This window comes from Miniopterus natalensis, chromosome 12 (assembly GCF_054644295.1).
Source record: "Miniopterus natalensis isolate mMinNat1 chromosome 12, mMinNat1.hap1, whole genome shotgun sequence".
NCBI classification, from domain to species: Eukaryota; Metazoa; Chordata; class Mammalia; order Chiroptera; family Miniopteridae; genus Miniopterus; species Miniopterus natalensis.
The window spans coordinates 68,650,370-68,663,986 of NC_142092.1; the positions used below are offsets into that span (position 1 = coordinate 68,650,370).

The 13,617-nt window shown below is 49.6% G+C and overlaps 1 protein-coding gene across 1 annotated transcript in view; it reads left to right on the forward strand.

Moving 5' to 3' along the window:
- The window catches only part of GARNL3 (GTPase activating Rap/RanGAP domain like 3), an 81,199-nt gene that overhangs the window by 64,005 nt on the left and 3,577 nt on the right, over positions 1-13,617 (forward strand). Inside the window, exons 19-26 of the mRNA XM_016210988.2 lie at positions 2,160-2,258; positions 2,669-2,785; positions 3,333-3,508; positions 5,209-5,367; positions 8,975-9,041; positions 10,838-10,945; positions 12,260-12,378; positions 12,875-13,013. Of these exons, the coding sequence (XP_016066474.2) occupies positions 2,160-2,258; positions 2,669-2,785; positions 3,333-3,508; positions 5,209-5,367; positions 8,975-9,041; positions 10,838-10,945; positions 12,260-12,378; positions 12,875-13,013 (984 nt within the window). The remainder of the gene's footprint in view (positions 1-2,159; positions 2,259-2,668; positions 2,786-3,332; positions 3,509-5,208; positions 5,368-8,974; positions 9,042-10,837; positions 10,946-12,259; positions 12,379-12,874; positions 13,014-13,617) is intronic.

A 13,617-nucleotide genomic window follows, 5' to 3' on the forward strand; every position in this document is an offset into this window, starting at 1 on the left:
TTGTTTCCCTGAGTGAATCTTTCCTCCATTTCAGGCTGAGTTTCACTCTATTCCATTAGCCATTGCTTAGTTTCATCGGACTTAATTTCATCAGACTTAACCCCTTGAGAGTCTGCTCCTTTCAACGTCATTATTAAAAAATCAAGATCTTTTGTATTCTAAGTGTAGCAAAACCCACTTTGAAGGGAAACTAAGTACTGATTAAACATGCTATCACCATTTGTTTTGGTTTTGCAGTAATAGAAAAGCCAACTCTAAAAGATTATTTCTTCATAAAGAGATTATAAGAAGAACAAAATTGTTATGAAACTGTCGTGAAATCTACATGTCACTTACTCATACCCTTGCCTCCTTTCCCTTCCTGTGCTATATGTCAGCCCCCTGAGAGAGGTTTGATGGAGAATAAATGCTGCTGACTCTGTACAGAGTTGGGCATCTAAACAGCATCACCCTGTTGTAAATGTGAGATGAAGTGCTTCTGTCACTTGCTAATTCCTTACAGTGCTGTTGCTTCCCAGGCTGCACTATCCATCCATTGGGATGCTGGCTGCTTTTAGGCTGCAACACTAGCCAAGAGCACAGACTTTGTCTTTGCACAGACTGGGGTTCCACATGCTCAGGACATAGCCTTGGACAAGTTATTAGCACCTCTGAGCCTCAGGTTCCTCATCTGTTAAACGGGAATATTACAAGTTCCTACCTAACAAGATCTTTTGGACATTTAAATGAAGTGACATATGAAACACTTCGCATTAGGGCCTGGCATGTAGGAAGCCTTCAGTGTCTCTCAGCTGCCATTCACAAAATGTAATAATCCTAGCTACTTAGTCACATGTCATGACGGTTACCGAAGTGACCATCCCATACTTTAAAAAATAAAGTCTTCCCCAGCAGAAGCACAGATTGCTGGAGAGCCGGTTCCTTTTGGGGTAGAAGAGGAAGGAAAGTGGTTTGATGGGCTCTCTAGGAATTACATTTGCCCCATCATTATGGGGAACTAGAGACAAGCTCTCTGTCTAGTAAAAGCTTCGTAAGCTTGTGCTCTGACCAGTCAGCGCCATCACTGGCCCACAGGAGTTGGAGATCCCTCCCCTTCGAGGTGGTCATTAATCCTGAAGACAACAGTCTCTGCCCTCTCTCGCACCATCCAGGGAGGGATGAACCCCTAACTAGATTTCTGGAAGAGTCAAGGTGCTCAGGGCCCCTTGCACCTAAATTATAACTAAACAAACTGAAACCCACAGCAGAGCCCTTGAAGATCTAAGTGTCTGACAAAGTAGATGAACAATAGCTGCCGCTTCTGCCTAAATGTCTGTACCATCCTGGACCTCATCACCCTGCCCTGATTCTATGTCAGCCTCAGAACAGACCTTTTGCGGTGAACCAGCCTTATAATTCTAGCCCTCTCTGTCCTACAGTCCCCCGGGAGCAAAGTAATTGCTAGCGATTTAAGATCCCAGGAAGTAAGCTTGAAAGCAAATCCTATATATAATTACAATGCCTTTAATCATCCATTTACCTGGCATCTTCCCGAGCATTTCCATGGAAATTTGTTTTTTCCTGTTATTTGGGCAGTGTAATTGATAATTTCTCTCTTACTTTTGTCTAAAAAGGAGATTTCATATTCTTATAAAGAGAAATATTGAAATTTTATAGGTAAGCCACTATTGATAGACAGGGCATGTTGGAATAGGCTGTTTGTATTTATTTTAAATACAAAAGGAAATTTTAATTTTGCTTTCTTGAGAAATACACAAAATAACCTAAGATATGATACCTAAAAATCAGAAACTACTTAAGAGAAATGACTGAGCTTTTGTGCGTTTTTTTTAAACTGGGTTTTCAGTCCTTTGTACAAACCCCAGGAAAACTGGGATTGAAGAGGCTGCTCTTTCTCTGATGAATACTGAGGAAACAAATCTAGTCCACTGGCCTATTCAGGGTTTTGAATGACTCTAGGAAGAAAACATCAGCCCCTCTCCCCGAGCTGAGAGGAGATTAGTCTTGAACTTATTGCACAGCCCCCATGGGAGCTCTAGAAGCTTACCCCCTTCCTTGCCTGCAGAGAACTGACATCCAAAACATCCCACAGGCACGTTCTCTAGATTCTGGAAAGCATGGTGGGTTGCAGTGTTGGGTAACCATGTTTCCTTTTCCAGGTGACCTCCCGGCAGTGCCAGTGTTTGACAGGACTGTGCCCGTGAAGCAGATGCACGTGCTCGAGGCTCTGGACCTCCTGATTCTCCGAGCGGACAGAGGTGCTGCTCCCCTCCAGGCGGTGCTCCCCTCCAGGCGGTGCTCCCTTCTGGGTGCTGTTCTCCAGGAGGAAGGGGAGCACGAAGCCCTGTGTGGCCAGCGCCGAGGCTCACAGGGCCTGACTGCATAGGTCATGCCAACTGTTTCTGCTCCTGGTGCCCAGTGCTCAGGGTTCCTGGGTGGCCTGTTGGTTCTCTGGAGGGGGGGGGGACAGTGAGGAGAGAAGGTGGGGGCGGGGCATCCTTACCTGCATTGTTGGGTAAAGGCGGTGGGGATTTCTCCAAAGTCTGGTACACCTCGAGCCCTGATTCCTCTGGTCCTGGTTTTCCCTCACAGTCTGCGCCTTCAGTTCTTCCGGGTCATTTCACTTTTCCTTTCGTCTCTCCTCTGACTGCCTTGCCCCCGTCCCCAGGGAAAGACGCCCGGCTCTTTGTCTTCAGGCTGAGTGCCGTGCAGAAGGGCGTCGAGGGCAAGGAGGCGGCGAGGAGCAGGTGTGACTGCAGGGAAAACAAGCTGGAGAAAACGAAAGGTGACGCGTCTGCAGACATGGCTGGTTTCTGTTCAGATGGCCCAGATTTCACTGAAAATTAAAATGAGCAGGAATTTTATTTTATTGGTTTGGTTTTTACTCAGAAACATTTCAACGATAACATCACTGGCCCCCTTAGAGAAATGTGAGTGCTAGAAAAACCCGTTGAGGACAGAGGAAGTCCTAGGCCTGTGTAACAAGGTCTGGAGATGGGTCAAGCTCCCGTAGCAAACCTGTAAAAAAACACTGTAAACCTTTTCAACTTTGGTCTCTGGACCCGTGATCACCCCTCAATTTAATTCCCATCATGCTGTGAATATGAAGCTAAGACCACAGACTACAATAAGGGAATGTAACTTCCTTAATTTTCCTGTAACTCAACCAGTTTTTATCCTAAGTCTCCATTTTGCCAGGTGGCAGCAGCATTCCTAGTCATGTCACTGGGTTATACCTCACTTCCAGGGATCGTAGGTATTGCCAGATGGTCAAGGCCTGGGGGCTTCCAACCTCTCGTCACCTGATCAGCATCGTTGATTTCTCTTCCCAGGCTGCCACTTGTACGCCATTAACACTCACCACAGCAGAGAGCTGAGGATTGTTGTCGCCATCCGTAATAAACTGCTTCTGATTACGAGGAAACACAATAAGCTAAGAGGGGTACCCGGCCCCTCACTGTTGTCTCCCCTGTCGGAATCACCTGTTGAAGAATTCCAGTATATCAGGGTAGGTTTTCTCTTCAAACCCCTTCTCTCCTGGCCAAGGTTTCACAAAGCCAACTCTCTCCTTCCACCCTGAGTCCATCACCCACTGAGGCTGTCCCACACACAGTAGCCACTAGGGGAACCCTCACCTGTTGCCCTGTTCCCCAGAGGACTAAGGTCAGTGGGGCTTTTCCCTTCTCCATCCAGCTCCTTCATGCCAGTGACCGCCCGAAGGGGCTGTTCTAGGCACTGGGGACACAGTGGTGAACAGAAAAAAAGTCTCTCTTCTCACAGAGATTGCTTTCTAGTGGCAGGGTAACAGAAACAAGCAGGTAAGTCCATGAGTCCTGCGGATAACAGTAAAGGAGGGTCAGGGAGCAGAGGGCAATCGAGCGGGACAGGGGGCTCTAAGGAAGGGTGTCCCAGAAACCCTCGCTGCAAAGGTTACCCTGAGCATAGATCCAAGTGAAGTATGGGAGTGGGTGATGAGGGTATCTGGAGAAAGGACATTCTAGACCCTGGGCAAGGCACAGGCAAGAGGTGGGGTGGCCCGAGCCGAGTAAACAGGCACGGAGGTGAGAGTGCCTGGGCTTTGGTTTTGACTCTGAGTGAAGGGGAAGCCACTGGAAAGTTCGAAGCAGAGAAGTGGCATGTTTTACAAAGACTGTTCTGGCCAATGGACAGAGGAGAGTATAGGGGGCCAAGAGTGGGAAGAAAGAATCCTGCTAATAGGCCAGTGCAGGACCCGAGCAAGAGGTGGTGGTGGCTTTGGTGACTGGAGAGGTGGGGAGAAACTGTGAGCAAAGCGGCCCTGCTTGCCTTGGTCACTAGGATTTGCTGATCAGTTGAGAGTGGAACCTGTGGGAGAAGCCTCCTTGAGGGTCAAGTTCCTTCCCCGATCTTACATTTCTGGCTTTTTTAAAACTATGCTACATTAAGGTGTGAAATATGTCAAACATTAGCTACTAAGATACAGTATGCCCATAGACAAGCTGAGAAATTATTTTTGCCTTGAGTTATGTATATCAATTTCTGCTAATATTCAATTTAGGGCGATCAAACAGCATGACAGTTAAAATCTTACTTTAATTAGGTGTTAGTCTTCTTGATACAGTTATCAGCAATTTTAATGAATATCTATTCAGAGCACATACATTTAGAGGGCATATGAGCTCTGAAGTCAGATTTCATGAGTTCAGATTTTGGCTGTACCACATATAAACTACATGACTGTAGGCAAGTCATGTGACCTTTGAACCTCGGTTTTCTCGTCTATAAGGTAGAATAGTAGCCTTACCTACTTCATAACATTATTGTGAGGATTCAATGAGAATAGTGCTTGCTTTGCACTGTGTTAAGTGCTCAACAAAGTTAGCAATTATTATTTTTTATTATCATTATTATTATTATTAAATCACAGAACAGGACCAGACTCTCTGAGGGCTGACATGGACCCCACTGTAGAATCACTTTTGTAGAATTGTCCCCTGGCCCTGCTCTGTGCAGTGGACAGAGGTCTAGTCCTGAGGACAGGGTATGGGAAGGAGAAGTCTGATCTATGCCTGCCCCTCTTTGCTGTCCCTGCCTTCCTAGCTGGAACAGGGTCTGCAGGAGCCTGGAGAGGGTGGCCCTCTTCTGGATGCTCGGGGAAGTGGGGCTTGATATGAAGATGGCTGCTCTGTGTCCTGACCCCTTTCTCCTACACCATCACCAACCACACAGGAGATCTGTCTGTCCGACTCTCCCATGGTGATGACCTTAGTGGATGGGCCAACAGAAGAGAGTGACAATCTCATCTGCGTGGCTTATCGACACCAGTTTGATGTGGTGAACGAGAGCACCGGGGAGGCCTTCAGGCTGCACCACGTGGAGGCCAGCAGGGTGAGTGGACAGCTACAGGGCAGGTGGGGACGACTAGGGGTTGTGCCTTCCAGCTTTATGATGCCATGGTTAACAGGTTATGTATCATATCAACATCACTAGTTCAGCTGAGCCACGTGGAGTTGCCGTTTTTGTAGGTCAGAATGCTTCAACCTAATATAACTGTGCCGTTGCCTTGACCGGCTTTTCCACATCGCCCCCTGCCATTCCGTTCTTCCTAATAAAAGAGAACTGAAGAGTCAAAAGGCTAAATATAAATAAATAAGTAAATGGGAGCTTGTGTTTGGTCCCGCATCCTGGAAGGGCCTGTGGAGAATGAATTTGCTCTGCAAACTCACAGCTTGGGGCCTCGGCCTGTCTCCATCCCCTTGGAGGCCCACTGAGAGAGGAAGATGGAGGGAGTGAGAGAGAGCCACTCAGCACCCTTGGAGGGGGGTGTCCACATCCGCTGGCCTGAGTTGCCGAGAGCAGTGATGTTTGCGCAAAAACCAGGGCCCACTCAAAGCAGACTGAAGCTCTAGAGAGAACTGTGTGGACTGAACATTAGCGCCCCTGGAGGACAGTGAGCGCGCACCACCCTGAGGGCTGGTGACTTGCCTGTCCCTGGAACTGCTCCCCGCAGACGACTTAGCAGCTCCCAGAGCTCTTGGCCTGTTCCTCGCTCTGAAGCGGGGAAGGCCTGATGTGAAAACACTGAACCACGCAAAGTCTGCGCAGCGCAGTGCCGCACTCCAGTTTAGGGACCAGGACACTGTGGAATGGGGACCCAGCCCCCGTTCAGCGAGGCCAAGACTGCAGAATTATGCTTCATAAGAAATAAAAAATACAACTTGGATCAGGACGTGCCCTACATAAATATTCATTAAAACCACTAATTACTGTAGTAAGACAACCCTTCACGAGAGCCAGATTTTAAGAAATAGGAAAATCAGAAAAAAATCTAGATATAATTAGGCCTTCTTGTCCTCAGCTGTTACCCATCACAGATCAGTCTGTCTTTCTCTCATTTGTATGTTGCTGGTACCCATACTTGGCTGCCAATGGAGTCATCTGAGGAGCTCCCAAAGCTACCAGTGCCCTTGCCCCCTGAGAGATTTCGCTGGTCTTGGGTGTGGCCTGGGCTTTGGAATTTTTAAATGACCCCCAGGTGACTGTAATGTTCAGACAAGTTTTGAAACCAACTGGTATACACCTTCTCAACTCTGGCTGTGATAACTGTGGCTAGAAAGCTTTAAAAGGATCAGTGCTCTGCCCCAGAGCCCATCAGTTACATCAGAATTTCTGGGTGTGTGGTGCTTGGGAATTGACTATTTTAAGCCCCCCCCCCAGGTGATGCTAATTTAGACCTAGTAGAAGGAGTCTCCCCTGAAACTCTTCCTAATTCAAAGCCGGGAGGACTCCCTCTGCGTCCCTGCTGGGACGAGGAATCCCACCCAGTCTGCTGACCCTCAAGGGGAGGGGCTGGGCATGGCCTGTAAAGCGCCCCCCCCCCCCCCCAGACCTCCCCGAGGGCAGAGCAATCCTGGGTGAACAGTCTTGCTCAGTCAGGCCTTTCCTTGGCAACTAGTTCCTGTGACTTAGCTGTTTCCTGGGGTTATTACTTTTTATTTACATTTAATATTCTGATATTCATTAGAATGTGGATATTTTTTTTAAAAAATATATCTTTATTGATTTCAGAGAGAGGAAAGGAGAGGGAGAGAGAGAGACAAAAACACCAATGACGAGAGAGTCATTGATTGGCTGCAGCCCGCAACCCGGGCATGTGCCCTGACCAGGAATCGAACCCTGATCGCCTGGATCCTAGGTTGATGCTTAACCGCTGAGCCACGCCCGGGCGGGCAGAATGTGGATATTTTCTAAAATTCCTCAAGACCCAGGAAAAATTGTGTTAGAAATAGTGTGTTGTTGTATTTTAATAACATCTGTTTTTTATTTTTCTGAACACTATGAGGGACAATTCTAAAATTTTTCCTTTTTAAAAATATATACTTATATATTTTTTTTTAATCCTCACCCTAGGATATGTTTATTGATTTTAGAGAGAGGAAGGGTTTTAGAGAGAGCCCAGAATTGCCTTTTTTTAAAGTTCTCTAGTTGACTCTCAGGCCCTCACCTAGACAGGAAACAGTGTCGCAAAGACTGACCCCTGCCTGCCCCTCGCCCAGGAGACCGACTCCCGTATGGAAGCGTGAAGCGCGCCTCACCGTGCTGAGCTTAATAAAGGCCTGGCGGGAGGCTGCCACGGCCTCGGGAAGTGGCGAGGTCCCAGCTGTGGTCTGTGATCTTGATCCTGGCCCATGGCCGGAGCTCCGCCATTGGCTGCCCTGCAGCCTGACTGAATACAGCCGAACTAGTCTGCCTGTCAGCACAGTCCCCTGATAGAACTACCTGATGCCAACTACTGCTCTGATGTCTTTTGTCACCATGCACAGCCCTTGGTCTGTACAGCTGCGTGAAGTTCCTCCATTCCTGTCGCTGCCTCACCATCCCCTCCCCACCACCCCCCCAAACACATAGACAGGCCTTACCTCTAAACGACCAGCACGTCCAGTTCCACCTTCCCCACTGAGGCTACCCTCCCGTAATTATAATAAACACGGCCACCACTGAGTGACTGGCACCGTGCTTCAGCACTATGCAGGCATCATCTCACAAAATCTTCCCACCAGTCTGGGGAAAGTACTGTTCAATTCCTCATTTTTGCAGAAGAGGAGACTAAGACTCAGAAAAGAGGAGTGGCTTGTTTACCCAAAACCACACGGCTGGTTGAGCTTAGAGAGGCCTGTTTCCCTGATGGGGTGGGAGGCTAGACTACAGGCTTGGGAACCCAAGTGAGGAAGTGCAAGAAGCAGGCGATTTTTAGAGGGTCCGAGTTTAGGAGATTAGGGGGAACCAAGGATATCATCAGATCAAGCGCCCTTTTCTCAGATGCAGAAACGAAGGCCCAGAGAGATGGGTTTGCCCAGATCACAGAACTGGGTCTTCTGACACCCTTCTCACTGAGTCACGCTGCCTCCCTTGAAGTGAAGGAGAGAGAGCAGAAGTGAAGACAGGCCATGGTGCTCTTAAGATTCAGAGCCCTGCTCGTGTGAGGAGGGGCCTAGCTGAGTGCAGGAGTGGGAAGACAGGGCAAGAAGCAGCGGCCCGGCTCACATCTCGGCTGTGGCGCTTACTAGCTGAGGGACTAGAGTGACTTCACCTCTCTGCGCCTCACTTTCCTCATCTGTATAATGGGAATTTGAGCATCTACTTTCCGGGGTTGACGAGAGTGAACGAATACCTATATCAAAAAGCTCCAGGAACTGGCACTCGCAACACAGATGAGCCATTTTCCTGGAGAGCAGAAGTGCCTGCCCACAGGGCTTCTCAGTGGGAGAGAGATCACGAGTCGATTCCAGTGGAGGAAGGAGCGCCATTCCTTCCTATCATATGCCCTGTGACTGGAGCCACATCCCCTATGTGGATGGGGGTGCTGGGCAGGTGGAAATGCCCCCAGCACCTGAGTGCACAGGGAGCCGAGGGCCCTGCAAGCACTCGTGACTCGGGAAGTCTTTGCGGTGTCAGTGTCCAGCCTGCCCACGACCACTGCCCACTATCATTGCAGGTTCATTTTGTTGCAGCTATTGATGTTTATGAAGATGGGGAAGCTGGGCTGCTCTTGTGTTACAACTGTAAGTGAACCATGTCTTTGTCTCTTTATTTGCTGAAATCCACTGGGTTTTTTTGCGGGGGGGACAATTTAAAGGGACTTAACCTTAGATTTACCTAATGTGTCTTTCCCATGGTCTTAACTGCACGACAGGAAGTATGTAAAAATTGCAATCCTACCTGGATCTCCCAATACGCCCCAGACCTGTGGCCCTGTCCAGGATGTGGGGGTGACAGGGTGACAGCTTTCATTTAGGGAGCCCTTACTGCGTGCCATGTGCTGTGCTCAGTACGCTGCAGTCATCGTCTCTTTAATTCTCAGGTACTATTATCACCTGTAGTTTGGAGAAAAGGCAGCCGAGGCCCGGAGAAGTGAACTGCCTTTCTCAGGGTCAGCAGAGCCAGGACAGTGGTGGAGGTGCTGAGAAACAGTCAAATCCCGGGTGTATTTTAAATATGAGAACCTAGATAATTTGCTAATGAATCAGATGTTGGTTAAGAGAGGAAGAGAAACAGAAGATTCTGCCGTTTGGGGCCTGAGCCACTGGAAGAATGGAGGGTGCCATTTACTGAGAAGAGATGCAAGCTTAGGGGAAAGATCTCGAGTTCAGTCTGGACGTCAGCGCCCCCGGTTATCCTGCTGGAGACCCTGAGCCATCAGCTAGACATTCAAGTCCAGAGCCCAGGGGAGAGGGCTGGCTAGCTGGAGATACCCACTGGTTGTCATTAGCATGTGACATTTAGAGTCCTGAGACTGAAGAGACTGTAAAGAGAAGTGGGGAGAGAGACAGGAGGAAGCAGCCAAGAAGACTGAGGAGTGGCCAGGAAGAAGAAGACTAGGAGCAGGCAGGGTCTGAAAGGCCCTGCCTAAGGAGGGAGTGACCTGCGGGGCCTGAGAGCGGCCCTGGGGTTCCCAAGGCAGACGTCACTAGGCAACCTTCACAGGAGCAGGTGTCTTCCAGGCAGGAGTGGGAGCCTGTCTGCACGGGACCTCAGAGTCTGAAGAGGAGGAAACAGAGACAAGTCTTGCCAAGAATTTTGCTTCAAGGGGAAAAGAGAAAGGAAGGGGGTGATAGCTAGAAGAGGAAGAGCGGTGAAGAATTTAGAAACAAAACTGTATGGCTAAAACAGGATGGGCTTCCAGAATAAAAAGGCCTGTTTCTACGTGAGCTCACCACGAGAGGGTCAGAACCACCTGGACTTGTGTTTAGAGCTCGGAGCGGGCCACGAACAGGGTCGTTGAGTTAATCTGGCCTTAATCTAATGGTGGCTCAGGTTCCAAGGTGATACAGGCCTATGGCTTCAAGTTTTCCTAATAAAACGTTGGGAAAGGGAGTACGTAGCTCTCACCACTCCTTTCCTGCCGAGTGGGGCTCAGTGTGTGACCTGCCTCAAAGGAGGGCTTCCTGGCTTCGAGGGCTGCCATCAAGGGTCCCTTCTCTGCAGTCAGGTAGACCCATGTTCTCCCCTGTGGTACTGCTGAGACTTCGGACAAGCTACTTCACCTCTCCTTGCCTCAATTTTCTCATCTGTGAAATGAACATCATAATAGCATCTGCTTCATAAGGCCACAGAGATTCAACAGGATAGTGGATTTGAAGCTCAGAGCCTGGCATGTGGAAATTCTCCCAAAGTGGCACCTCTGACTATTGTAGTAGTGCTGACCCTGTGAATCTGGCCTCGGGACAGCATTTGTGCCAGCTGTTTGTAGAGAACAAGCAAATAGGATGCTATTTCTGTCGCCTGTTATTTATTTATCTAATTACAGGGATCTAAGTATTGTCTCTAACAAAAATGAGTTGCTGTTGTTTTGTTGCAGACAGTTGCATCTATAAAAAAGTGTGTCCATTTAATGGGGGCTCTTTTTTGGTTCAACCCTCTGCGTCCGATTTCCAGTTCTGTTGGAACCAGGCTCCTTACGCGGTTGGTAAGAAAGCCCTTTACCATAACTCTCTTCTCCTGAATAGATCCGCCTAAGCTGTCCAGTCCTGTGTCAGCAGACTCGCTGGCTTCCTGCTAAATTGTCATAAGTTATGTGAATGTGGGTACTCAGGGTTTTTTCTTCTTTAATTGCTTCTGTTGTTCCCCTTTGGGACTATTGTCTCCACTGTTCCTCCCTGTTCTCAGTGCCTGAGCACATGAGCCTTTGAGAACATTAAGTCTCAGCTTTCAGTGTCCTTTTGTTCTTGGGCCTCGCTTGCCTTTTTTAAAAAGTCTCCAGCCCTAACACACTGACCGACCTGGGGGAGAAGCGCACGCATTCAGTGCCATCCCTGGATTTTTCGAAGCTTGAAAGTCTAGAACCACAGAAACTCGGGGACTCTGCCTGCCATTGGGATAGCAGAATGTGTGTGGTGGTGCCTCATTTATGTGGCTCAAGAGCCACACCTGGGCAGTGCATGGTGAGAGTCAGACCCAAGCCAAGAATGTTCGAGTTAGTACTGTTTTCCTCAAAATAAAAGTATTTGTCAAGAGGTGGGCATTGTAGAGTTCTGAGAGGAGCGCAGAGGTGTCAGTCCAGGACATTGGGGACTGGTCTGGCTAATGACAAATCAGAGGTGGTAAAAGAGAGGGACGGGTTGAGAGGGCTCTCAGGTTCTGAGCCACAACACTGGAGGTCACTTGCGAGATCAGCTGAGGGGTGTTGTAGAAAATCCCCAAAGTGAAACCAGGAAAATGGAGTTCACCAAGGAGAGCACAGAGAGAGCAACCAGGGTGGGGTAGAGAGAGTGTGAAGGGGCCAGTAAGAAGGCAAAAGTGGGATCACTGGGCCACCAGGGCAGTTGTGGCGTTTGGAAGTCAAACCCATTGAACCCGAGGAACCCAGTGAAGGACAGTGAGGGGTAAGATGCGGCCCCTGCCCAGATGCACAGGACAAGAGGAGGAGAGAGGAGTGACTAATGACAGGGAATGAAGAGTCAGACCAGGGAGGGGCATGTCAGCTGTGGTCTGGATGGCGGGGAGGTCTCACAGGACTGGGGCAGTGAGCCTCGGGAAGATCGGGTTCCAGGGCTGCAGGAGGGAAGATGGCAGGGAGATGTGGAGACAGTGCACCCTTGTCAGAAGCAGGAGCTTGGCAACTAAGGAGAGGCTCTCTTAGAATCGGGGCACATGCCCCATGAAGGAAGAAGAGAAGTAGCCAGAGCAGTGGGAGAGGTGGAAGCTTCTAGAGAGCTGAGGATGAATGTGAGACAGTCGTGGCGCTGTGGCTGTGGAGCTGACATGCCCTGTTGCCTTGCAGTCTGTGCGTTCCCGTACCTCCTCGCCTTCACCACCGACTCCATGGAGATCCGCCTGGTGGTGAACGGGAACCTGGTCCACACCGCAGTCGTGCCTCAGCTGCAGCTCGTGGCCTCCAGGGTGAGTAGACCCTGGGGTTTAGTTCCGACTGAGGGGCTGTGGGAGCCCCAGGCACCAGGAGGTGGCAGGTGAGCTGGGACACTATCCCATCCAGTGAGGTTGGTGATGGCACCACCGCTCTGTGTCAGGACACCAGAGGGAGGTGAGAGAGCTGAAAACAGACTCACCATGGGGTGCTCCCGTACGGTCCCCCAGGCATCAGAAGGCCCCTCCTTAGTCCCGCTAACAGTTGTTTGGTGCTGCTGGTAGTCGGGGCGCGCTCAGCTGCAGAGAAACTCCCATCAGAGACTGGGCGGTGGCCACTGTTGTATGAAGTACACTCCAAGTCTAGAAAAGTAAGAGCTGACAACAGAGATATCTTTCTTTGCCACTTTCCATCCTCAGCTTGAGTTCAAATCCTGTGAACTATGGCTGACTGAATAAGGAGCTGATCGGAGGGGCCAGCGGGGGCAGGGCCCGCAGTTCGGGCAGCTCTGACGTTTCTCTTTCTTCCTAGTCGGATATCTACTTCACAGCGGCCACAGCTGAGAACGCGGTCTGGTCTGGAGACAGCTCCAAGGGGGCCAGTGCCCACAGTTCTCCTCAGACGCCCCCGGGCGGAGATGCTCCAGTGTTCCCTTCTTCCCTGGGGGAAGGTGAAGTCCAGTTTTTACTGTCTTATTAATAGATATTTTTAATCCGTTCACTGTCAGATATCAGCATGTGACTACCGCCTAAGAAAAGTCACTGAAGCCATAAGAAACTTGTATTCTGAATGCATTGGTTGCATTCTTAAGAAACTTGGTGATAACAAAACAAAAACAAAAATCCCGTTCTAAAAAAAAATGTTTCAATGGGGAGAACTGAGCTGAGGGCCAGAGCGATTCCCACTTGCCAAGCAGCTGTTTCTCCTTCAGGGATGTTAACAGAGGAGGGTTTTATCGCTAAAAGGATATGGTCATGAAACCTACCCGTTGCTCAGCACACCCAGTGCCTGGCTTCGCCCACGAATCCCAGACACCTTGGCCGTGGTAGCTAGTCGCTCTGACCCAGCTTTCCCCAGCTTCTCACCACGTCAGTCCCCTTCATGGCTCCTTGTTACCATAAAGCCCAGACTCCCCAAGAGGCCTCTGTGCAGCTGGGTGCCCGCAGCTGCTTGCGGTTCTCTGCTCCTTGCTCCTGTGCAGGTAACCGGGTGCACTTTGTCCAATTTACCCATGAAAGCGGTGCCCTCAGAAAACGCAGCTGCCTGGCACCCAC